At 42.0% G+C, this 27,634-nt stretch overlaps 1 protein-coding gene across 1 annotated transcript; it reads right to left on the bottom strand.

Moving 5' to 3' along the window:
- Positions 1-727: 727 nt before the first annotated feature.
- Positions 728-21,886, bottom strand: LOC135704813 (CLIP domain-containing serine protease B4-like). Its single transcript, XM_065226331.1, has 4 exons — positions 21,800-21,886; positions 21,325-21,738; positions 1,117-1,404; positions 728-1,056 (listed from the first exon to the last, which is right to left on the bottom strand). Exons 1-4 carry the CDS (start codon positions 21,876-21,878, stop codon positions 740-742), a joined length of 1,098 nt encoding a protein of 365 aa, XP_065082403.1. The 5' UTR covers positions 21,879-21,886; the 3' UTR covers positions 728-739.
- Positions 21,887-27,634: the final 5,748 nt, after the last annotated feature.

Genomic DNA, 27,634 nt, shown 5'->3' with positions numbered 1-27,634 from the left:
ATCTCTATACATCCGACCGAGTAAGACGTCCATGGCTGGTAAGAAGACTCGTCTGACAGAGGGTGGGCCAACAATTTGCATAGAAAAATATTTTCCCTGGAACCTGACTGTTGCAGCTCTATTGGTGACTGAGGGGGAGCGCGGCCCCAGTGTGGCCAAGTTCAAATACTCGGAATTGGTCGGTTGTCGGGACAGTTAGCCTCTGCAATCATCTAGCAGCAGCAGCCACCAGGATGATGAAGTGATGTCCCCGGGAATGTGTGAGCCGCATTTGCTCGGACGACGATAAGAAGGCAAATTTGCTTTTTCGTACACATCAGTCCAGTCAGTCTGAAGGTAGGAAGGAACCGAAGGAAGATTTATTTGCCAAGAAAGGTCTACTGTTTGCTCCACATCACATCATGTCGTCGTCGTCGTCGTCGTTTGTGACAAAGTAGCTGTCAGCTCATGGGTCCCATGCGGACGACAGTGGATTATGCGAGCTGCTGCGCTGTCCACCCGGCCCTGTCATTGCTGGTCGATGTGTTTATAAACTGTCCCCTGGGGGAAAGCCGGGAGGAAAGCACTTGCAATAAGAAAGACAAACGTTGTGTTTGGATGAGGGATTACAAGATTGAAATGCGTTACATTGGTAATGCGGGAAATGTAAACAGATTGGCTCAAGATTACCTTGCCAATCTGGATAAGATGCCAGCTACTTCGCAGACTTAAAATTCGTTTGTAATGCTACGATATTTATTCAAGATGACTCGATCACTTTCTGCACGATCCACTGATGGTAGTGCTCCACTTTTGTGTACACTCCTGGCAATTGTTCTCCGCATTTCTTCGGTCCGAAGCTCACCACTCCTATCACATAGTGCCGGCCTTGCTCGCTCACCTCCTTCATCAACGGTCCTCCGGAGTCGCCATTGCAAGTGTCCTGTCCGTCCTTACCTCCGGCACAAATTTGAGCCTCCGTTAGCAGAACTCGAATCCCCTTGGCGTAGGACTCCTTACAGCTTTGGGAATCCGTCGACCATAGCTCGGTGTACAGCTTGTAGCGACTCGACGAGACTGGTGAAGAAAATCACTTTTAAATCATATTTCCTCAAACTCAATCAAACAGCCACTAACCATTCTCCGTCTTTCCCCACCCGGAAGCCACCAGTACGCCATCGTACAGTCGGGTCATTTTTGGCACGCAGCCGGGCTCGGGAAGGCAAATCGGTTTCACAAAATGGTTGTATTCTGCATCCCTGGCCAGCCGCACCAAGGCGATGTCGTTCGCTTTGTGCTGATCGCGGACGGAAAATCCTTCATGGAGCATGATCCGTTCCAGATCAAATTCCTGCACCGGCAGGGCACAGTCCCGGTCGGGGCCGATTCCCGTGCAGTCCTGGTCCGATTCGCAGTCCCATTCACCTGAAAAGAGGGAGCTGATTTCATTGGTTGTTCTTCTCGGATTTGTGAAAAACAAATTGTCGTTCATAAAGTACGTAGGTGGGAGGGGGGTAATGAAATGTGCGACAGGCAATGTATAAAGCAAGCACCACACGGTCAAAAATATTGTCAATGCTCAAAAGTATTGATGCAAATATTCACGACGAAAATATCGATGAACATATTGACGCAAAAACAAAAAAGTTTGATTTCACGTTTCAATATTGCCCCTCATTTTCCCCTTCTGTTAGACTACAGCAGCAGATGGAGCCACTTTTGTCAAGGTGGTTGTAATTTGACTCGGAATATTCCATCGGATACAACAATATTAATGATGAGCAAGGGCGTAGCCAGGTTTTGAGCTAGAAAGGGGCGAAAAAAATTCTATGAAAATTTGGCCGAATACCATTTCACCGAAATCCTTTGTGTTGCCTATGATGATGAGTGAACTTGTTTTGATGAACTCCCGAATATACTTGTTGGAAATATTGACATGAAGATATTGATGGAAGTATTGAAGAAACTTCTGTCGAGTGGGATGCACTTTGTTGGAGGTTTGGGCAGTGGAATCCGCGTGATTCAAGTGTGGAATTCGGGGTAATAAAATATGACTCGCGATTTTATTGTACTTAACTGAATTGCGTTTTATTTGTAACTGATCGATAGCAAAAACAAAGAGATAGAATAGGTTTACCAACTCTGTGACATCGCACTATATGCCCTGTGGGAACAAGACGGTTCAACACTCCTCCTCGATATTCAGGGTTGGCCGGCTGCTTCACTCCGGAGGCCCAGCATTTCGGAAAACTTCCGAACCTTGACAGCTCCCAACGGTTTTGTCATTATGTCCGCGACCATGTTGTCCGTTTCGCGATACTTCAGGATAATCTCCCCTGATGATGAAAGCTCTCTGGTGAAGTGATACTTAGTATCTATGTGCTTGGAACGACGGTTCTGCTTCTCCAGAGTAGCGAAATCCAAACAGCTTTTGTTGTCTTCCCAAACGATGGTGTGACTATGTTGTTCCTCGTTGAGCTCCTTCAACAGACTACGTAGCCACACAGCTTCTTGTCCAGCCTCTGCCAACGCCACATATTCGGCTTCCATCGTTGAAGTAGACACGCATGATTGCTTGCGACTTCCCCAGCTCACAGCTGCACCGCCAAGAAGAAAGACGAATCCGCTGTTCGACTTCCGATCAGCAGTGTCACTTGCCCAATCGGCGTCGCAGAAACCTTCCAGCTTCAGGTTGCCAGCATCGAAGTACAATCTGTAGTCCACTGTTCCGCACAAGTACCTTACAATCCGCTTGAGTTCATTCCAATCCGCTTGCAAGGGGTTGTTGATCTTCCGGCTCAATATTGACACTGATGCTGCTATATCAGGCCTGGTATTGGTGGCAATATACAGCAGCGATCCGATCAAACGATGATACTCGACGTTGTTCGCCAAGCTCTTCGACTCCAATCTGCTCTTGTAGTAGCCAGTATCCATCGGAATAGTCGACCGTTTCGCTTCCTCCAAATCGTAGACCTTGGCAATCTTCCGGATGAAAGATGCTTGGTTGATTGAGTAAACTCCATCCGCTCCTCGTTTCACACTGATCCCAAGAAAATGACGGATTACTCCCAAGGAAGTGATGTTGAACTTCTTCCGTAACTGCTCCTCAACCTTAAGGATCTCCTCCTGCAGACGACAAACGACGATCATGTCGTCCACGTATAAGAGCAGGTACATTCGCTCTCCGTTCCTCAGATCCTTGATGAACAAGCAGGCATCCGAGGCAGACTGTTGGAACCCAATGCTAATGAGGAAATCCTTTATAGTATGGTTCCAAACCCGAGCGGCCTGCTTCAGGCCATAGATGCTCCGGTTTAGCTTGCAGACCCAGTCCTTCTTTCCGGGAACTTCGAAACCGGGTGGCTGAGCCATGAAAATCTCCTCCTTCAACTGGCCGTAGAGGTAAGCACACTTAACGTCAATATGCCTCACCTCCATCTTCTTGCTGCTCGCCATAGCCAGTAGTACCCGGAATGTTCGTTGCATCGCAACCGGCGCTAACACTTCCTCGAAGTCACGCCCGAATCGCTGAGAATAGCCTTGCGCTACAACCCTGGCCTTGAAGCGCACAACTTGACCATCCGAATCCTCCTTCTTCTTAAACACCCATCGACTACCAACGGGTTCGCGCCCCGCAGGAAGCTTCACCTACGCCCAGGTATCATTTTCTTCCAGGGAACGCATCTCCTCCTTCATCGCTGTCAGCCATTTCTTCTTGTCAACGGAAGCCATCGCTTGCTCGTACGTCGTCGGTTCTTCACTGCAGTAGGTAGCTAGGCTAACCTCACCTACTGCATAGTCGTTCAGCCGCTGCGGAAGAACACCCCGCGTGCTTCGTTGCGATCGGTGCAGGCCACTAGCTTCTCCTCCTGTGGCTTCACCGTCCGTATCTCCCGCTGAATCGCTTTGCTCATCTGATCCGGAATAGAAAGATTCATCGCCGTCTTCGTTATCTTCTTCATCCTCATCCGGGACCACTTCCGGAATCAAATCCTCTTCGGTTCGGCCGATCACGACTTCAACATCCTTTGAGCCGCAATCTCCTTCTGAACGGATCTCCGCTCCCAGTTCCAGAAAGTGAGCGTCTCTGCTAATAGTCACCCGTCGAGTCTCCAAATCGAGGAACCGATACGCCTTGGCTTGGCTACAGTAGCCAATGAAAATCATCTTCTTGGCCTTGCTCTCCAACTTTCCCCTCTTCTCGCTTGGGATGTGGACATAGGCCTCGCATCCGAAAACTTTCAGATCCCGCATCACTGGCTTACGTCCGAACCAGCGTTCGAACGGCGTCCGGTCGACGGAACGGGATGGCAGCCGATTCTGGAGAAACGTCGCTGTCGACACTGCCTCACCCCAGAATTCCTTCAGAAGGTTGGCATCGATAAGCATACACAATGCCATTTCTTGGAAATAACGATTTCTTCGTTCGGCTACCCCATTCTGCTGAGGGGAGTATGGGGTAGTGTACTCAGCTTTAATGCCTTCCTCAGCGAAAAAACTTCGGAGCTCGTTGTTTACGAACTCGCCACCGTTATCTGACCTTATCACCTTCGGTTTCCGGTCGAATTGGTTCTTAACCATATTCACAAATTCCTTGATCTTCCCAGGCACATCAGACTTATTTGCCAGAAGATAGACCGTAGCATATCGACTATAGTCGTCGATTAATGTGAGGAAGTATTTGTTTCCTCCTGGGGTGACGTGCTTGAACGGACCGCACACGTCCGAATGCACTAGCTCTAGTATTTCCGTTGCACGCCTCTGCGCTACCTTCGGGAACGACTGCCGGTGCAGCTTGCCTTCAAGGCAACACACGCACACCAGCTTTATCCCGCAATCAACCACCTTCATCTGGGTGCCGAGCTCCTTTTTGTTGATCAGGTCCACCACGTCGTAGTCCCTGTGGCCAAAACGACGATGCCACGTATGCTGGCAGAAATCGGTATGCCGAGCAGTAGCAGCAACCATAGATAGACCTCGCAGAACATCTCAACAAATACATCCCGTCGCACAGGTCGGCGACGGCCACCGTATGGCCCTTGGTATTTCGGATTCGACATCCATGTGAATCGAACACAACAGAAATATTCTTAGCTACTAGCTTACTTACTGACAACAGGCTACCTTCCAGCTCTGGAACGAACAGGACATCTTGTACCTTCACCTCTTGATCCTTTCCGTTGCCGTTCACGCACAGCAGCATCCCGTTGCCGACGCCTGCAGCAACTGTCTTCTTCCCGTTCGCAAGAGTAACATCGACATGCACGTCTTCCACCAGCTCCGAGAAAAATCTCCTGTCGCCTGCCATATGCTGCGACGCGCCGCTATCGACGAACCAGTAGCTCTTCAAACCGTTTGCAAAACAGCACTTCACCTCCTCGGCATCGGTGGTTCGACCTGCACTCGCCCAGAATAGTAGGGGTGCACCGAAATCCTGAGCATGCTTCGCCTTTGGTCCATTGGAACTCCTGCTGCTTCCTGATGCTTGCTGCTTCTGGTTATCCGGCTCGCCTTTCAGTGAAGCCAGATACTTCCGGCAGTTCTTGCGATAATGGCCGGGCTTATTACAATGGAAGCAAACCTTTTCCACAGACTTCGATTTCACCATCGTCTTCAGTGCCTTGCTGTCATCGGAGCTGCGACCACGATCCATCCGCTTCTGGTATTCGTCTCGAAGTTTTGACTTCACCAGCTCCATCGTAATATCCTCATCAGGGCGACTCTCGAGCGCAGTCACCAGGCCATTGTACGTTTCCGGAAGGCTTCTCAAAACCATGGCCACTTTCATCTCCTGCTCGAGCTCCAAACCAGCCGCCTGCAACCGATCAAAAAGCTCCTCAACGTCCAGCAGGTGCGATTCCATATCGCCTCCTTCGTGCAAATTCTTGGTGCATAACTTTTTGAGCAACGAAATCCGTGACGTCACAGTAGCCTTTTCGTGGTGTGTTTTATACGCATTCCACATCGCACGCGCACTCGTTGCATTTTTGAGCAACCCTAGCTGATTGTCTTCGATGGTGAGACCGATGGTAGCTTTGGCCATTTTATCCTCCTTCGTCCACTGCGCAGTAACGGGCTCGGGCTTGGCCTCGTCAATGACATGCCACAACTCCTCACGAGTAAGCAGCATCTCCATCCGGAACTTCCAAACGTTCCAATTCGTGTTGGAAAGTCTCGGGAACGAAAACTTCGCAGCGTCCGCCATCTTCCTCCAACTCGAAAAAAAAAAAAAATACTCGTGCGCGCGACTGACCGAAAACTTAAAACGCGTAAAACTCGGAACTTCCCGATTGTCCGCACGAAAAAACTGGGCCCATAACCTGTTGGAGGTTTGGGCAGTGGAATCCGCGTGATTCAAGTGTGGAATTCGGGGTAATAAAATATGACTCGCGATTTTATTGTACTTAACTGAATTGCGTTTTATTTGTAACTGATCGATAGCAAAAACAAAGAGATAGAATAGGGTTACCAACTCTGTGACATCGCACTATATGCCCTGTGGGAACAAGACGGTTCAACACACTTAAGGTATAACGTGGACTCTATACGATTGCTTTTATTGACAATAATTGTATTGTTAATACATTGTATATTGACGTCAGTGGCGTCGCCTTAACCTCAATCTACCTGTTCAACAACTCTCAAAACGTAAACAAATAAAAAGTTATTTTTTAAATCGATACAAATTAGTGAAACTAGAAGACCCTATGCATGTGAATTACGTTTTCAAGTATACACATCATCAATATTATTGTCAATAATTCCTCTTTCTTTTCTTTGATTTGTTTTCCGTCGATATTGTTTACCAATGCTACATTCAAATTAATTTTCAACAACCTGTGGAACCGCATACGTTTGACACGTAACAATGATGCTTACTATAAAATCATTGAACAGATGGAGCACCTGTATACGTGCTTTTGCTCTGACTTTGAAATTCAATAACTGAATCCCCCAAGGGGTAAGTCACTCAGCACATTGTGCCGCAATTAGATTCGGCACAGCTTGGGCACATTCAACCCCCCCCCCCCCTCGGCACAATCTCGTAGGCATTTGAATGTTGTAAATAAAATGGGATCACTGCTGGTCACTGAAGTTCACAACATTACGTGCTGTTTGGCTAAATATTCAGGAACATCCTCTAATTAAATATACCAGAGGAACTCAGACCAGCAGTCCACTTGTAGATTTAAATCTGAAATGCCAAAGCAAATTGACATTCCATTTATTAAATTACAACGTTTGCTATTTCATAGGTATTTAATGGACCACAGCTAAAGATAAACTTAAATAAGTTTTAGTTGAAAGTCACTTGTCAGTCATAGTTTTGCAACATAAAGATTTGTGATGTCAGGTGCACTTCGATTTCTAGAGTTGTATTGAAATGACTAACATTAGTAAGTTTCCGAAACTTGAGTGAACATGTCTGGATTATGAATAATAAAGGAACTGATTTTATAATTTCAAAAAATGAATCTTAATTTTAAGTTCAGAAAAATGTTCTGATATTATTGAATGAAGCAGCAAAAATAATCTCGTAGTTCTACGTCAACAATGCAGTCGTGCTTTGGTCACAACCCTTAACTCGTTGGACTACGTCTTTGTGGATTATGCTGATCTACAAATGAAAAAAAAAATGTGTGACGAAATAGTGTCAGAGTGTAAACGTCTATATCTTGACCATTTATGGATGAATTTCAATTCTTTTAACACCATTTGATTCAGATGTAATGTAAAATTTTTTTTCATAAGGTTTATGGTAGTTTACCATTAGAAAAGTATTGAAATTGCTCAAACTTTTTGGCCTCAATCTACCAATCACGTGCTTGCTTGCTATAACTATCGAGAGAACAGAGATAGAGACGAATCGATCGCGTGGTTATAAAAGAGCGTACCTGTACGTTTTGATTCAGTTCCTTAGCGACTCGGCAAGTTGTTTTCGTGAAATGAACTCAAATTCCACAAAACACCCTTGGCTCCTAACAGCAGAAATATATTAACTAGCCAACAATGTCTCTTTCTGCTGGCTACCAGGTCACTCTGCTATCCTCGGAAATGAGGAGACAGGCAGATGCTGGCAGGTGCTGGACCCATAGTTAACAAATCAGCAAAGAGTGGTGTAGCTCAGTCCGTACCCCACCTTTTGTCAGATTGTAGAGCCTATAGTACCGAACGTTTGACTTATAATTTCGGTGGGTGCAAATCCCACTGCTTACGCAAAATGTCTCACACTCACACGTGTCCTTTCAATCAAGGGTGCTTTTCTTTTCTGTATCTTTCTAAACATAACCTTCATCCGAAGAGGATGAAGTGCACACAAACGAGAAGCAGCAAACAGCAATTTTATCCCCTGGGTGGATCCGAAGAAACCGGTCTTCAAGAAAATTCGGAATTCGTCAGCTGGAAATAAGTTCTCTTTCACCTACGACATAAAAAATTGTTTACAGTTCACGGAACTTCGGATTTTTATAAGATTTTAGGAAACCCTATGGAAACTTCGATCAATTAAAAAAGTTAACGTTAAAGTTAGAGAAGGACACAGAACTTATGAGAAGTTCACGGAACATTCGAAAGGTCATTCGAGGGACAAAATTCCGTGTAAGCTCTTCCACAAACTGGATTAGTCCATGTAGGTCTTCGTCTACATCAACACAAGCTCTCAAGCTGCCTTTTGGTTCAATTGGCTAAACTTGGTTAGTTCATTCCTTTCTATTCATTTTTATCTTTTCAATCCAGTAACGCTGCACAGTGGTCCAGAATGCAGATTTAGGTGGAATGATATGTTTTGAGCCTGAAATTGAAACTTAAGAGTAAAAGTCTCTTCTACAAAGTTATTCTTTATAGTTAGGCCCTCATTTTTATGAAAATGAATTCTAGAGTGGTTCCTATAATCATTAAAATCAAACATCTAACTTTTTTGTTTGAATAAATTAAGGTATACATTCTTCTACAAAGTTATAGCTGAGCTAATTTTAAGCAACTTTGTTGAAAACAACTTTTTTGTATCTCTAAATTGGCCGATTTAAAGCTATTTTCTTGAATTAAGTTAGGGTGGCTCTAAAAAAAAACAGTTGTTTTGCTCTAGTTTTCTTATTTCGAATTTCTCAGCAAAGGTGTCTATTAATAACTTTTAGATCTTAAAAAAGCCTCAATTATTGCTGCACAAAGCTTGTCGCCGACCAAGAGTTATTGACGTTTTTATACTAAAAATATGCACTTTTCATTTATGCCTTGTTAATAGTAACAAGACTCGGGCCCCGTTATGAATTTTTATATTGTATATTTGATATCGAAAATAACGTCGCGTGACAGTGGAACTTAATAAACGCCTAAGTGCTTTTGTGTAGCTTTTAGTTTTCGGATTTGAAAGATCGTCGCTTACTGAGAAGAAAAACGTGGTCCCAGGAACATTCATATCAAAGAGATTGATGGTCAAATCACTTGTTTACCGTGTATTTTGCGAAGCTTGTCGTCGTCGTCGGTACCGGGTTTGAATGGTTACAACAACTCGAATAGTGGTATGATGTGATATGAAGGGCTCGGTGGCCTTAGAGTGACCGTTTTTTCTTACTGAGCAGAACCCAAACCCATCCACATTCAAGATTTGTCAACCGTTCTGTTTGTTAATATGACTACATGGTAATAACAGCAACTGAATGATTAAAATGAAGCTCGTTTGCCTGGTGGTAAACGTTTTTGCTAACTGAGCAGAAGACCGTGGATTCAATCCCAAGCTCGTTAGGACATCAATTCAGCTTATCGTTTACCAAAACAAACCCTGCTGCAAACCCAACCCTCTTACCCAACATCCCAGTGATTCCTCGTGGAAGAGCAGAGGTGTTCTTGGCTTTCGTCAAAGCGAGTGTCACGTCAACATATTCCTACCCATTCCTTTCTTGACCTACGTTCAGGCGCGGCTGGGGCTGGTATTGCCTAATTTGAGATCACCAGTTTTTACATATCGATGATGAATGCTAGTCAATCATGCTCATGCTCATGCTTAGAAGTTAGCCGAACCTCGAACCGTGCTTATGAGTGGTGCATGTAACTTCTGATACGTATTCGGAATTTCCGATAAGATCCCGGAAAGATTGTTACTGATATTCCAGGTCAAATTCTGACGATTTTTGATGAGCTTTGATGAGTAGCTCGTTCCGCAGAAACATGGCACCGGCTTTTATTTATTTATTTTTTTTTTTTTCTTCGAAAGCGGCGAAAATTTCTACATCTCTTCTCGCATTTAAGAGGGTTTGTGCACTGAAATCTAGCACTTCTCCTTGGATGCAACCGTCTTTTCACCTCAGATGACACGCTATTATCGCTATCCTCGAATGGTCCATCTGCTCATCCGGAACACATCGTAAATGTTTCCACGATCTCCAAGAAGGGAGTCCCAGTTCCTCGTTGTTACTCGCTCACTGTAAGCCGTATATTAGTATCGACCAGCATGGTTTTATGGCTGGTCGCTCCACTGCCACTACCTTGCTGTGCCTTACTTCCTCAGACGGATGTCATTTATACTGACTTATCTGCTGTTTTCGATCAATTGAATCCCCGCATATCAATCGCAAAACTGGACAGGCTTGGTATCCACGGCTGTCTTTTGTAATGATTTCAGTCGTACCTCACCGATCGCTATCTTACTATTGTCGTTGGTGATCACCTATCGCGTATGTTCGCTGCCACGTTCGGCATACCCCAGGATAGTCACCTGGGACCACTGATTTTCCTGATTTACTTCAAGATCGTGAATCTGGTAATTGAGGGACCACGATTATCTTATGCAGATGACCTTAAACTCTTCCTTCAAATCCACTCAATTGAAGACTCTTGCTTCCTTCAACGTCAGCTGAATGCTTTTGGTGATTGGTGTATTCTGAATCGTATGAAGTCCCGTCCAATTGCTCAGTTATCTCATTTTCGTGCAAGAAAGAGACTATTATGTTCACAAATGTATTGTTAGGCACTGAAATTGAGCGCGTCAGCCAAATAAAGGATCTAGGTGTGATTCTGGATACACAACTCTCTATCAAGCAGCACATCTCGTATGCCGTCGACAAAGCTTCCAGAATTCTAGGGTTTATCTTCAGGATTGCCAAAGGCTTCACCGATATCTACTGCCTTAAATCGTTGCACTGCTCCTTGTCTCACTCCATATTAGAATACTGCTCGGTTGTCTGGACTCCTCATTACAGCAACGGTGTCGAAAAACTTGAGTCTGTTCAGCAACGGTTCCGGAGATATGCGCTACGTAAACTACCGTGGATGGATCCCTTCCGATTGCCTAGCTACGAAAGATGTTTGCAACTGATCCATCTGGAGCCCCTGTCAGTTCGAAGAGATACAGCAAGGGCATTGCTTATTGCCGAAATTTTGCAAGGACACACCGATTGCCCTGTTCTTCTTGAGCAAGTTGACATCAATGTTCAACCCAGAGCCCTACACTCAAAAAATTCCACACGTCACCATCATGTGTCTCACACTTAATTTTGCGCTTATTGTGAAACACATCCATTTCATGTGTGAATCTTATGTTATGAATTATGCCTGAACACTATGGATTTGAATTGTGACACACTTGGATTCTATGTGCCTCATTTGGTGAAATCAATAGCTTTGCACATCATTGTTCAATATTCTACTATATTCTACTTTATCGACTTCTACTTAACCGACTCTAAACATGAATCAAAAATATATAAACAGAACTGCCAGACGCCAGAGCTTTTACATATCTTTTTAATGGGTCTGATTTGGGATTCGATCATGGACTGTTGGGTGTGCTGCTGCCGGAGTCTTCGTTCGATCCCAATGTGCCACGGTTGTGCTCATATGTGAGGCGGGTTGATAGGATAAAGTCACAACTCTTGTTTTCGATGTTTACCTTTCTGAGCAAGCAATTCACATCACATTGAAATGCAAAACACTTTAAATCCATCTGTTTTGAACAGTAGTGTGATTCAATGTGCAATACACTTGAATAGATAGTGAAAGATTTTCAACATTTCAAAGTTTGAAACACTATAAATTTACGTGTATAACACATTGAACCAAGGTGAAATACACTTAAAGTAAATGTGATTGTGCATTTAAAAAATCATGTGTTTAAACACTTCGATCAAACGTGTGGAATTTTTTGAGTGTACGGAATAATTGCAATGCAAAGATTTTAGTCAAAAATAAGGAGATCGAAGTAGGTCACGCTGCGAAAATGACGTGTTTTTGTTTTGCTGCGACGTTTGCGTTCTAGTGAAAATGTTATAAATTTACAATTTCATTTTAAAAAGTGTTAATTTGAAAGTACAGAAGTGATGTTCAAAAGTGCCTTAAGTGAAAATTTTCAAATTCCTATCCGTTGCATTTGGTGCCGACTGTTCTAACATACGCGTAGCTACGCTCAGCTAAGTTTATTTACCTTTTCGTTCCTCTGTCCTCGATAGGAAATATCCATCTAATTCAAGACGATTATTTCAAAACTTACTAAATACGTGTCAATCAATCGTGCACTACTGCTTGATTGAAAGTTTCAGTACATTATCAATGGTGTATATTTGCCTCGATAACGTATTGGAGCGGGGCTTATCATGAGTGAAAATAGCTTCGGAATGCTTGCGTTCTTGAAATGGGCTATTGTAGCTGCGGTAGAGCTGTCACCTTCTAACTCCCGGGTTCAAGCTTCTTTGCATTCATAAGAATTGATTGCAGGCAGATTTTATCCGTAATGCCACTGCCAGACAGTGGGAGTTAGGCCAAGGGCGAATCTTCATTCTAATCTACGATTCCACATGCTAATAATAACCTTTTACACATCAGAATGAATTGTGCATATGTTTAGGATCAACAAACATTTTCAGGCGCATAGGAACAACAGGATCGAGCTGATAACGTTTCTTAATTCCAAAATTCTCTTCCAAATTATTTTGAAAAATATGGTTAGGTAATGGGCAGCAACAACGGACAGATAAACTACTTACAGCTTCTATTAATTAAATGCTTGATAAAACGATTGCCAGCAACGCCGGCTGGACTAACGGCGCCGGTGGTGTAGTGGTAAACGTGATTACCTCTCACCCCAGTAGGCCTGGGTTCAATCCCAGTCGGCGCCGCCGGGATGTTCTTGAGGCATAACATCTCTGATCACGCCTTCCTTCGGATGGGAAGTAAAGCCGTTGGTTCCCGGTTCATGAGTTGATGGGTCGATAGGTAGGGTCCAGGTGTGGGAGCTGCCTTCCTGGCACGTCAGTAGCATTGGTGCTCAGCACGGAAAACAAGATCGACGAAAAAACCAAACCAAAGGAAAAAAAATAAAAAACGCCGGTGGGACGTATCCTATGGCTTACTCTCCCTACTAACAAAAATCCACCCTTCCCGTGTCGCACTAACATTCCTCCCCTTTCCCCACCAGATGCAAGGACGTGGCCAGGACAACTCTGGTCTGTTGGAGGGAGACACATCCTTTATCTAAGAGGTAGTAATTAAACACAAATTACTATCTAACAGCAACGGATAAAGGTGAGTCTCTTTCTTAACAACAGTTTGAAGCTCAAACCAACTAGGACATTGTGCAACCTGGTTTATATTATGCTATGCTATGCAAAGATTTTAGTCAAAAATACCAAGGATTTCGGGAAAATTTCATGACGAGACTGTGGAGAGGGGGGGGGGGGGGGAGAGGGTCGCTTCTGTAAAATTTTGGGCATATCAGCTTCAACATCAAAGCGAAGTCATCAGCTTCGTCGAAACTGCAATAACTTGTATGAAGTTCTATGACTTCAGGGCTATCAATAAATCTTCAGAGATGCCGAAAAATCATCTCAGGAGAAGTCTACCGAACATTAGGAGAATAGTCGAAAATTTCAAGACAAAATCTGTAGCTTTTGAGAGAGGATAGTAAGTAGTACTAAGATTTGTAAATGTAAAATTCCCAGTGGTGGCGGGGAAATACCCCTCACCATCCCTCATCAACGGATGAGTCTGGTAAAGGGGATGCTCGACTCGATACGTTCCTTCTTCAAAAATTGTCTTTTGCTCGCTTTCTATTTTCTATATACAATTTTCACACTGCTGTACTATAACGGAGATATCAACTCTTTCTTCTCCTGATGTAACTAATGTAAATCGTTAACTTCACGCATGAAGTAATAGAACATGATTAGTTAAAATGCCTCTCACTCCAAAGGGCCTGGGTTCAATTCCATTCGACACCACTGAGATTTTCTGAGGTATCACATCTCTGATCATACCTTCCTTCGGCAGGGAAGTAAAGTCGTTGGTCTCCGGTACATGAGTTGATGGGCCGATAGGTAGAGTCCAGGGAGCTACCTCCCTGGCATCGGTAGCATTGGTACTCAGTATGGAAAACAAGTTAAAGTAAAATTTTATAAATCCAGAAAAATTTTGAGAATCTATAAGAAGTACCAAGAATTTCAGGGAAGTCCAAAGAACTGCAGTTTCATTATTTTCAGGGATATTTCGAGTATTTCGAGCAGCTCCGTTATTTAATTGTAGGATCTTTCAAGAAGCACCAAGAAATTATAGAGTATTCCGATAGTTTCAGAAATGTTCCAAAAATTTCTGGAACACTGTAAGTTCTTCAGAGTAGTTCTAGAAACATCAGGAAAATATGTTGGAACGTAAGAGAAGTTCTGAGAAATTCTTGAAAATTTAGGGAACTTTGTGAAGAAACTTTCGTTCCCGGCAAGTCCAGAGAAGGTCGAGGTGAAAGTTAAAGGAAGTTTAAAGGAAGTTCCATGAGCTTCAAGGAAAATTGCGGGAACTTTAAATAGTTCTGAGATATTCAGGAAAGTCTAGAGAACTTTATTGAAGCTTAGAGAACTTTGTAACAGTTTCATTAACACCAGGTAAGCATGCTGTTTTTAATTTCATAGGGTGTGTTTTGGCTCTTTGGGAATATTTGAATGCATATCTTTGAATAAAATCTCAAAGGAAATGTCTTTTAATCCTTAAAAAATAATCGTCAGAACTTCAGAATAATTTTAAAGTCATAGATCATCCCAAAAAATTAGAGAAAACTCTGCTGAATTCAAACGAAAAACGTAAAAAGTTCCTTAAAATAAGCCTCGGAATAATTGGGACTGAAACGGTTAAAGATTTTAAGGGAAGTTACGTGAACCTTGTGGCTGTCCTGAGAACTTCAAAATAGGTTCATGAATAACAGGAAAATTACAGAAAGTTCTGAAAGCTTCAAATATATTACGAGAATTTGAAAATAGTGAAAATTTTTAAGAAGTTCTAGAACTGCAAAGAACGCCGCAATATTAAGAGATTTTCAGGACAGTTTAATTTATTTCAGGGCAATTTCAGAAAGAACGAAGAAGTTCTCAGGATAGATTAGAAAAGTTCAGTGTGGCCCACATATATTAAGGAACTTTAAAGATGATCCTAGGATTGAAAGGAACTACTTGAGATTTCGGGAAAAATTCAATGGACAGACTGCGGGATAATAAGGTAAAATCTGAGAGCTTCTGTACAATTTTGGGCACTTCAGGGAAACTTTGAAAACATCAAGGTTAACAGTTCCATAAAGTAGTGTAAATGTCTATTATTATTATGTGTATGGAGCGTCATATATAAAAAAAAAACAGTTTACATCATAGATCGTGTAAACTAATGAGACATTATTGAAATATTTCAAATAGTGTAGGCAACCATGAATCTTTACAAGCAACATTTCTTGAAAGAAGCTACACAGTTTAAAAAAGTAGTGTAAATTTCTGTTCAGTATGATGCACATAAATGGAGCGTCATATATCATATAAGTTTACATTACAAAGTTCTGAGACATTTCATACAATGTAGCAAATATTGTATACAAAAGCCCAATAGTAAACAACATTGCTTACAAGTTGCTCGGTTGCGTGAAATGAAATACAAGTTTACGTGAATGAATGTTTACATCACTATTAAAATTCAGAATTTTTATCTGTGTAGTTTACGTAAAATTCTGGTATTAAATTTGTGCATGCATGGATGTTCAGATTGTTTTTCAGTGTGATTCCATCAGCTTCAAGGACAGAGCAAGAGCTTCTTAGAAGTTCCAAGATCTTCAAGGAAGTCCAGAAAATTTCAGAGAAGTTCAAACAACTCGTGGATACTTTATAGAAATTCCAAAAACCACAGACAAGCTAGTTCCTGAGATCTTCATAACTGCAATCTTGGAGGAGCCTATGATGTGTAATAGCATTTCTTTACATAATTAACCGTCAATTTGAATAGCTTTCGAATGAACTAAATTTGTATTTCTTGCCATATGCACTTTCGAAGTAGAGTATAAGAAAAACTGAATAAATGGATTGAATAGATTAGTCTTGAATTGGAAGTTAACTGATATACTTCTTAGTCCGTACACTAAAAGAAATCGTAAGTTCTATGTTAGTTACCACTAAACATAGCCCATACTTTTGGGGAAGTTTAAAGATCTGTAGAGGATAATTTCTATAAATTCAGGAAAGATCCATGACTTCTAGGAAAGTTTCGAGAAACTTAAGCCCAGAGAGCATCTGAGAAATTTAGGACACTTCGTACGTAATTTGGAAACATAACATAAGTCCAGAAATTTTCAACCAGGTGTAGAAAAAATACGCTACAAGGGGGAGAGAGACAAAGTTGGTGCTTCATGAAACGTAAACATATGTTTAACGTTTGATGAAGCACAATCTTTGGACCCCCCCCCCCTTGTAGAGTATGTTTATATGTGGCTGGGGTATTTGACAGCATTTCCCAGTTTTTCTGTAACCAGAAGCCGCCATCTTGGATTTCAAAGTAACGTCAGCCATGGATTTTCAGTCACCCCGATTCCAAAAATACTCATATGGGGGGAGGGGGGGGGGCAGTTCTTCGGTTCGCGTGTAAGGGGCCTTACAAGTTTTGTTTACAAAAGCTTTTGTGCCGTTATCAAATGTTACGCCTGAAATACCCCCCAGTATGAGTATTTTTGGAATCGGGGTCACTGGAAATCCATGTCTGACGTTACTTTGAAATCCAAGATGGCGGCTTCCGGTTACAGGAAAACTGGGAAATGCTGTCAAATACCCCAGCCATATATAAAAATATTCTACAAGGAGGAGGGGGTCCAAAGATGGTGCTTCATCAAACGTTTAACATTTGTTTACGTTTCATGAAGCACCAATTTTGTCTCTCTCTCCCTTGTAGCTTATTTTTTTCTGCACCCAGGTCACCCTAAAATGCTACGTCATTTATGCAAAGTCAGTTGTTGCCATATCTAAAGAATAGCAAAAATCATAGCAAATAAATATCACAATCAGAGTTGCAACCTATCACAATCACGATCGTCAAAGAGCTGTTGGTAGTAACGCTTTGTACATTCCTATCAATGTGCTCGTCGAAGCTCTCTCCATGACTATCCATCAAGTTGACGAAAGAAGTAAAAAGCAACTCAGTGGCAACATTTCAAAGAGGCGTCATTGCATTTGTAAACAATGGCTTTAGCCGTCGATTTCTCGCGAATAAAAGCTCACTCATGAAAAATAATGACACTAACAGGTAGAGTAATGTTTCCTCTACTAGCTAGCATTGTTAATTTGGAGAAGCGAGCTTTAAGTTGCGAGAAATCGACGGCTAAAGCCATTGTTTACAAAAGCAATTACGCCCCTTTGAAATGTTGGCACTGAACTGATGAATGTCGTCTTCGGTTGTGATCAATCACCGATCTGGTCATTCCCGATAATCACAACACTCATCTGTGCTCGTTTTGAAGCAGTTGCTGCTTTGCTTGCTTATATGAGTGTGTTGGTGAGTGAGCCCAACAGCTTCCGTTTAATTTTGCCTGCTTTGTTTGTAACTCACACAGTCGCGCCTGCCGAGACGAACTTGAAATGCATAGGCATTGTTTTCATTTTCTTCTGTCGTTTCGTACTGGTATTGCTATTCCCCTCTACCCTGGATAGTAGACTGATGCAAAATTTGAAATTTTCGCTCCACACCCAACTAACAATTTTCGCAATATAAACGCTTTACTCATTTCATTTATACAGCCTTAAGCTGTATTCAAATGTTATACGATATGATGAAACCTTTACTCAATCTCTATACAAGCAAATCTGGCGAATTTAGTCAGCTACTTATGGCTGTTGGGACGGTTGGAACAAGCTCTTATTGCATATCCATTTACGCTTCTATACAGCTATAATCCTGCTGTTTAGTTGTGTGTGAACTTGAAAGGCGCTTATTCAACCTTTTCCTGGTTATCCAATAATAACTACACAGCTTTATCTGGAAGCCGGGTTAAATATCGTTTAACGCTTTTTCTGTTGGAGAATTTTATTAAGTTTATTTTACTGCGAATCAAATTAATCGAAATTAGTTATAAGAACACCTCCAAATTTATTTATTCTGTATCGGAAACCTGGAATCGAACTCGAGACGACCGCATTGCCAATCCTTGACACTACTAACTTAGCTACGCCAACACTTTGAACTGATGCAAACAAATCTACATGTCCTTCTTCAACAAGATCGCTGAGTAGGGGCTTTATAATAGTGCACATGAATAACTTTTCTCGACTAGTTAATTCAGCTCTGTAAAAGAGCTTTTACTCTGTGAAACTGTGTGCTGTGAAACCGCACACGTCTAAAAATAAACTTAGTTGACTGTAAAAATGCTTCCAAAGTAGCGCTAACACAGTTTTTTAACTGAGTACACGTTGTTTAGTTGTTGAAAAGGGACTTTTGATGTTAATGTTACTCAGCCAGAGTGGTTGGTTGTGTAGAAGCCATCAAATGAATAATATATTCACTTGGCTTTGTTTTGCAGCTACAAGTTGAAAGTTGACTAATGTTTGCGTAGAAGTGACATTAGCGTTTATTGGCTGCTGTTATTCAGTGCGTTTGACAAATTGAATAATGGTTGTGAAAAAGTTGAGTAAACGCTCTCTAAAACTATTCTGCTAGCTTCTGATTCTAGCTGTTTCTGGAGCTTATTTTCAGCTACTTTACAGCACAATGCTGGAAAAGTTGGTTTATAAAGCTGAAAATGTTAGTTGGGCAGTGTTCAAACGGTTCCAAATCGGGTCCTGATTAGCCTCCGAATGTTAAAACTTATTTGATAAGAAACTGACTTGGCACAAACCATATGAAGTTTATATGGAAATTACTATGGGAAAACAAAACTTTTTGTTCATTGTCGTCTACTCTTTTTACATATTGTACTGTTTACAAATTCCATTGCTATTCTTATGAGAATTTTTATCAGCTACAACTTAGCGGAAAATCATTTTTCAGCCAAACGTAAAATTAAATAGTTATTAATTGTTTAAGAGATTGATAATCTTATGACAAGATTAAGCAACTGTATTGTGGGCAACACTGTATTCTGCAGTGTGACATAGTAGCCATGATTTGTGTCCTCTATTCTACGCACCATAAACACCATTGTTGCTTGCTGAGCAGTTGATTGAACATAATCATAAGACATCAGTGACTTGAATTATTGATAATTTTTGTTCCTTACATTTGATCGAAAAGTGGTCTTGAACAAAGTTGTAGCTGAGAAAATTTTCAACAAGATCAGCTATCATTTTTTAAAGTATAGTGAACTGGTGAATTTTGAGATAGATATGAAACGAAATTATGGTTTCCCCATAGTAATTCCCATATAAACTTCAAATGGTTTGTGCCAAGTTTGAGTTTAAATTTTGAGAGGCTAATCAGGACTCAATTTGGAACCGTTTGAGCACTGTGGAGCAAAAATTTCAAATTTTGCATCAGTCTACTGGATAGCTTCAGAGACACCTCGAAAACTTCTGACAATTCTAGACTTTTAAAGATTGTGTAGAATTATTAATTTATCAAGGCTAGTTTTAGTAGATCATAAAACTGTTTGCGCTGAACGGAATATGGTACAACTTTATATCCCATGATGAAGGTCATGCCCAAAGGCGCATGGATTTGAGGTGAGCATAGCGCACTGCAAAATCAGCGAGTAACCAGCTTTTAATTTACCATGACAGCGCTGTTCATAATTTCTTGGAATTACCATCCAAATTGTTTTTCAATTTTCCTCAAAACTTCTTTGGAATTTTTCTCAAAATTCTTCGAAGTTTTAGACTGTTAAAAAAAATCAAAGCATCCCAATAACGTTCGATATAATGGGCCTCGAAAAATTTCATGTTTCAATAACTCAAGCAAATTTCGAGATTCGAAGAACTTGAAAAAGAAATCAATTATGAGACTTGCAAAATTTGAACATTTGTCAAGAATATTGAACTAAAAGAATTTTATTCTGATGCTGAGTTAGGGGAGCAGTGCCCCTCCCTGCCCTCTCTGGGTTAACACCTATGAGGGTGAACATGAGAACAATACAACAATTGGTAAGATAAGAAGTTCTGTTCACAATGTATACAATTTATGTTCAATGAAAAATCAATATCTTTGCTAAAAGTCTGTATTATCTGTATACCGTGGGCCCCTTTGATCTGAACGACACTTCGTGCATATTATCGGAGTTCATTTTTAATTTGAACTTCTAGTAAACCTACGACCATCAGGATATAATAGCCTTATTTGCTGTTTTGCTTTGACTACGCGTTCCGTTTCGCTTTTCTCGCATTCCGTGTGCTAAATGATGTTTGAGCTATTTTTAGATTGCACGGCGTGCAGATTAGCGGGGTTCAAATTAAAAAGTGTGCAGATTACCGGAGGTCCACGGTAAACACAATCTTGGGGCTGAAGTGATCCAGAAAACTATAAATACATAATAATCGGTTTATCTGCATATGCGCAATAGCTAGGATGAAGAAGAAGAACTGGTGTTGTGCTTTTTGGAACATTGCGATGGACAACAACGCTCAAGCTCTGAACAATTTTCCTCCATTTAATGAAGCGTTGTTGTCTAGTGATGGGTTGATGCTGTTTTCCTCAGGTGCGCGATGTGCTGTCAAATCGGCCTACTGAACATCCATCAAAAATATGTAAATATGTAAAACCCAGTGGATTTGTCATCTCTTTCGTTCTCCCGCTGTTTAAAGGGTTGAAGGTGTGTAACATCAAACTCCGTCATCCATTTAGTCAGCCGGAGAACGAAAGAGACGACAAATTTACTTTGCCTCATTGATTTTTCAGATGTGAATTTGGTTCCAAACATGAACAAACCATCGTTGCTTGTTGTCGTTTGGAACCAGTGAAGCAAGGTAGGCGACGACTGTTCGTATTTCACAGTCACCTAACCACCCCCCCCCCCCCCCACCCAGTTAGTTTTCCTCAAACGACCGTACCGTAATGATCCAAACCGGAACACCGAAAATATTGTTTTCTACATTTAAAACTAACATTCACTGATTCACTCAACATTCCACCTCCACTCACCCAGCCGAACCTTGCTCGCCTCCCAGCCGAATCGCAGCCCCACGAAGCAGTGGGCCGCCGACAAGACGAACCGCTTGTTGATCAGCACTCCTCCGCAGTGGAAACCGGTTTTATTGTAAGGCTTACTATACTGAAACAGCGCCATCCACGGGTACTCGTCCAGCCTGGCCAGTGTACCCTTAATGATTCGATCCGTAAACTGTGCCCCGCATTCCGGTTCGTTCAGCTGCACCGGATGGCACACCAGGGGTTTCCGCTTTGTCGTATAGCCGCAGAACTGGGCGTACAGAAATGCCGTTTCCTGCTCCGTTCGTATCGATTTGCGCAGTATTGCGAGATATTCGGGATATTCCCGTACTCCTACACATTGACCGATGACGTCACCGGCCTGACAGGTGGATCCCTCGATTGCCACTGTGGATAAAGTTTGATTGAATTTCACCAAAAAAAAAGCATAATTCACCGTTACGATTACCTTTATTTGGAACATTCAACGATAGGCAGTGCCCAAGGCCGAAGACAGCGGTAAACAGCACTACAAGCAAACGCAGCATTTTCCACTGATGTATGGGAACTGACTAAAGTCGCGCATCGTCAGTGGGTACGGTCTTATCAAGAGATTTATGTGGTACCGCCATGGTTCGCAGTTCGGACGACTCTTCACGGGGTGAGGAGGAAGATCGGTGTTTGTAATCGAAATAATGGAGAGAACTGATGCTGTACGGTAAATTTAACGGCGGCGGTCGTGAGCGCTGATTAATTAGAGTTTGCTGCGATTCGAAAGTAGGCAGATTAATGAATCCGCGCTTCCGAGAAATTGATCGTTGTTTTTCGTTTTCAGCTCACAATATAAGACTTGTCTTCTGTTTAATGACCGGGAAGGCTTGATTTGTAAATTGGTTCCCCCCGCTGATTTGACACTCGATAGTCCGACGATTATTTAAGTCCGGAAAATGTCGGACTCAAAGGAATATTCGCAAGGTTATGTCGGATTAGCGTGGGGATACAAAACTCACTTGCGATCGAGTCAGTTCAAATTGCTAGAACTTGGTCGGAATTAAACTTGCCAGCTGTTTCTAGAAACTTGAAGTCGCTCCGCAATCTGTTTTGAGCTCATTGGACGGAATAAGTGTTATGATGTTCTATAAACAATGCGTTGAACTTGACCCCACTGGAAGTAGGTACTTGTCGGCTGTCAGTTTAATCTCAGAAGAAAAGAAAGCGTTCAAGGCAATGACTAAAAATAATGCCTTTCTCTTCGCAGTCCATCACGGAACGAAAAAAAGTACCGTAAGACGGAATGACATTTGACCAAAATTGAAAAATGTTAATTGCTGCAAATATCTTGAATATACAGAAAATGATGAATAAAATATGTTTCCGTGGAGTAAGGTGTACTGATACAAAATTTGACTTTTTCGCTCCACAGTGCTTAAATGGTTTCAAATCGGGTCCTGATTAGCCTCTCAAAGTTACAACTTATTTGGTTAGAAACAGACTTCGCACAAGCCATTTGAAGTTTACATGTAAATTACTATGGGAAATCTCAACTTTTTGTTCATTGCTTTCTAGTATTTTTCCATATTAAGCTGCGAAACGGTTCGATAGCCATTGTTAACGAAAATTTTCTCAGCTACAACTTTGCTCAAGATCGTTTCTATGTAAAACGAGACAGGAAAAAGTTATTAATTATATAAGAGGTTGGTAAACTTATGACATGATCAAGCAGCTGCTCTGTAGGCAACACTGTATTTTGCAGTGTGACATAGTAGCCATGATTTTTGTGTCCTATTCAACGCCCCAGAAACACCAATGTTGCCTGCTGAGCAGTTGGTTGAGCATGATCATAAGACATCAGCGCATTGAACCATTGATAACTTTCGATCTTTGCATTTAATCAAAAAGTGGTCTTGAGCAAAATTGTAGCTGGAAAAATTTCCTACAAGTATAGTTGAAAGCTTTTGAAGCAGACCGATATGGTGAATTATTAGATAGACATGGACAAAATTCTTGGTTTACCATAGTAATTCCCATACAAACTTCAAATGGTTTGTGCCATCTCAGTTTTTCACCAAATGGGTTCAAATTTTGAGAGGTAAGTCAGGATCCGATTTGGAATCGTTTAAGTATTGTGGAGCGAAAATTTCAAATTTTGCATCACTCTAGTGTACATAACATTAACCAGTTATTTTAGTTTTAGTGTTTCGAAATGTCCACAGGTAAACAAAAGTTTAATACACTTTTATGTGGATAGTCGGGGCACAGATAAACAGACATAAAACTCGCAACTTGTTCATCGAACAAGCATTTAACGGTCAATTTAAAAGTATCGTAGTTGGTAGGATCGCCCCCTGTAGCGCGCATAGTCAATTCCCTTGCGTTTGACGTTTACACACTACCGCCATCTGTTACGCCGTACTACCCACCACAGTGTTCTCAACAGATGGCGATTATGTTTTAGCGACGATGTTTTACAGTGAGAAATACTCAATGTGTTATGTCTGTTTGTCTGTGGTCTTACCAGTAACCTTTGGTGCGTTATTGGCAAAAGATCTACCACCGAACCCTAGTCTTCACAACATCAAACTAGGGGATCAGGATTTTTCAACACATTTTGGTCCTTCTTACTATTTATGCCTCGACAGACAGACAGACAGACAGACAGACAGACAGACAGACAGACAGACAGACAGACAGACAGACAGACAGACAGACAGACAGACAGACAGACAGACAGACAGACAGACAGACAGACAGACAGACAGACAGACAGACAGACAGACAGACAGACAGACAGACAGACAGACAGACAGACAGACAGACAGACAGACAGACAGACAGACAGACAGACAGACAGACAGACAGACAGACAGACAGACAGACAGACAGACAGACAGACAGACAGACAGACAGACAGACAGACAGACAGACAGACAGACAGACAGACAGACAGACAGACAGACAGACAGACAGACAGACAGACAGACAGACAGACAGACAGACAGACAGACAGACAGACAGACAGACAGACAGACAGACAGACAGACAGACAGGCAGACAGACAGACAGACAGACAGACAGACAGACAGACAGACAGACAGACAGACAGACAGACAGACAGACAGACAGACAGACAGACAGACAGACAGACAGACAGACAGACAGACAGACAGACAGGTCTATTATGTTGCTTTGGGAATGGTAGCAGCCACTTTTCCAGGCACTTCTGGGCGTAGATCTCTTGATTGATGGTTTCCGTAGTAATGAAAATTCCACACGGGCATATGGCCTGCCAGACGAGATTTTTTTTCGAAAACTTCGATAGTTTGATGGTTTTGAAAATTTCAGCCACCTTCCCTTTTTCCTGATGCGGTATAAAACTCCTGTCCCGGAAGCTGCTTGAAATCCACCTTCACATAAGTTTCGTCGTCCATGACGACACAGTCGAACTTTGTGAGCAGATTCGTATACAGCTTTCGGAACCGCTGCTTTGTCGACGTGTTTTGTTTGCAATCTCGGTTCGCCACCTTCACCTTCTTAAACGTCGACAACCCGGCTCGTTTCTTGGCCCGCTGCACAGTATTATGGGTGACATTGAGCTTGCCAGTGACGTCCCGGATGAAGAGGTTAGGATTCCGCTTATATTTCACCGCCACCTTCTTCGTCGTCGCTGCCACGTCCGGATTACGATTGCCGCCGCTTCCAGGCTTCCTGGTGGTCGACAGGCGCTCCCCGAACACTTTTAAAATGTTTGTCACGGTCGATTTGAGAACGTTGGATTCTCTTGCTGCGCGAGCAAAATGCTGTTCCTCTTGCTTGGACTTCATTTTGAAAACTGGAGAGCAAACGGTGAATACTCATCATAGCAACCATTGTACTTTGTACATTGTACATTGTACACTCAACTTCCAAATGCAGCATTTTAGGTTTTTTTATGCATTTTAACAGAAATACACCAATTTGAAGATGACCAATTTTTGCGCGTTCCAGACTTTAAATATATCATTGATGAATATAGTCATATGCTTAAAATTCTTACCTTGCTAAAATGTAAATGGGAACGATTTTTTTTATTACTCAATGTCACCCCCACTTACGGTAGCTAATATTGAGTTCCATTCACCCATGTCGACATCTCCGTGCACCAACTTAACTTTGAGTTAACATGCTTGAAGTTGTTGTCATTCACTAGCATCATCGTTCACTTCTATTCTCCTTACCGACTCAATCAGATTATGATGTCCATGTGGAATCTCTTGATGCTGGTCGACAACCGCTTGACTACTCAAAAATCGATTCCGTCATGCTCAACGAGTTCCTGTTAAACGGAGATTGGAACAGTATTCTGGCAACAAATGACATTACCGATATGGCAGCATAATTTTGCAACTTAATTCGCAACTGGCTCACTGATAACACTCCAAGACGAAAACCTCCTGTATCTTCTGTTTGGAGTTCTTCTCTCCTGCCAGCGTAAACTTCGTCGGCATCGAACCTCTGAAACGAAACGCAACTTTCACCGCGCTTGCAATGAGCCTGGTGACAGGGTCTTCCAACCCGTCATTTATGGCAAGTATGATCCCGCTCTTGACAATTCATCCGTTGATACATCGCTTGGTTCTAGTTCGTCATTTCATAATCGATCATCGCTGCATGGCCAGTTGTCTATCGCTCCTTCATCCTTCCCCGTGACATCCGGTGCTCCCCAAGGTAGCTTGGGCCATTTCTGTTCCTGCTGTACATGAATGACGTCAATACCATCCTGAAATGCCTTAAACTATCGTATGCGGACGACCTGAAACTCTACTTCGTGATAAAAAAAAACCTCGTGATGTAATTTTTTTGCAGCAACAATTGCAAGTCTTCGCTGAGTCTTGTCGTATTAATCGCATGTCACTGAATGTCTCGAAATGCTCTGTAATTTTCTTTGGTCGGAAGCGTTCGCTTCTTCACCATGACTACACCCTGACGGGCATAACTTTGAAACGTGAATCGACTATCAAGATTCATCAGTATCTGTCTGCGAATTCTACCCTTGGATCCATCTTCGGATGCCCCCTCTGGATCCATGTTCGGATTCTCCATCGTTATCCTTAAACTAGAAACTAAAGTAAACATTGTGATGCCTACTACCCACGGAATAATAGAAAGGCATATTTACTTGGTGGTTTTCTGTGGCAATGTACATCAATTTCTATCTGCCAAGCGAGCAGGTACATCGCCATTGAAACACCATTGAAATCTTCACCTTGTAGGAACTTTCTAGGTTTCTTTCCTCCGACGAATTGCAACAACAACTCCAACACCAAAACAAAACAAAACAAAACCTCAACAAAACGAATCATAACCAAGATGCAGACGAAATTTGACAACCCGCGGTGGGAGTTTGAGTTTCTATAATTATACCAGCCCAGTGCGCGACGGTGGACATTTTTCAAATCCCCTCATCAATCAATGTATGAGTTCGGTAAAAGAGGGCGCGTTTGATTAGCATTGTCGTATTTTTGGCCCTTCGCTCAATTTTTACACTGTCGTTCTTTAGTGGAACTATCGATCTTCGTCTTCAGAACTTTTCCTAACTGAACTAAAATCCTGAACTTCACATAACAAATAACAAAACAGTTTGATTGAATAGCATTGATGTCCTCTGCTGTCCGAAGAAATCGTCTCCACTCTCTGCTCGATCCATGGTCACAAAAGGGATCCTTCGCGGATAGAAATCACCTTATACCTTTGGGCAAATTTCTATTGCTGATTATTCATAAAATGTATGAGTCAACTAATAAGCAGACGCCTTGCAACAAATTAATGAAGATCATGTGTCTAATGAAATGTATAAGCGGTAACATATACCTTTTATGCTTTCTTATAGGACTTATGTGTTTTGTCTTATGGAATGTATAAGGCTGATATTTTTGGCAAAAATGTATAAGTGAAACACATGAATAAAATAATTGATTTTCGTTTCGTGTTGTGAGACCTATTTCGATTGAGGAGAGGGCGCGTCTTTAGAAAGGTTCAAGAACTCTTCGAATGTTGCGGAACAACACAATTGCAAAACAACACAAAACGAATACTTCATTACTTTTCTCTAGTGATGAGTTACTACGACATGCACTATAGAAAGGACAGAGACATATCACAAAAGATCAAGGTGTTGGTCGCAGTGACTATGACTCAGGGAGGGGAGAAACATCTCAGAAATCTCTTGGAACTCTTTCACAACTCAGACATCTCTTATAAATCTCAAACATCTCTCAGATATGTAGGCAGCACCAGCGGTTAGTGGCCATGGTCCCAGCCCATGTTT

The sequence above is a fragment of the Ochlerotatus camptorhynchus genome, unplaced genomic scaffold (genome assembly GCF_037179485.1).
Source record: "Ochlerotatus camptorhynchus isolate MF236.1 unplaced genomic scaffold, CSIRO-AGI_Acam_v1.1 ptg000248l, whole genome shotgun sequence".
Taxonomy (NCBI): domain Eukaryota; kingdom Metazoa; phylum Arthropoda; class Insecta; order Diptera; family Culicidae; genus Ochlerotatus; species Ochlerotatus camptorhynchus.
This window is presented reverse-complemented; position numbering and strand designations above follow the sequence as displayed.

Coding starts and splice junctions, on each gene's coding strand:
- LOC135704813 (XM_065226331.1), bottom strand. CDS start 21,878: ATGCTGCGTTTGCTTGTAGTGCTGTTTACCGCTGTCTTCGGCCTTGGG. Junction 1,405..21,324: donor GGCGAGCAAGGTTCGGCTGG/GTGAGTGGAGGT, acceptor CCCTCTTTTCAG/GTGAATGGGACTGCGAATCG. Junction 1,057..1,116: donor GTGGGGAAAGACGGAGAATG/GTTAGTGGCTGT, acceptor TTTCTTCACCAG/TCTCGTCGAGTCGCTACAAG.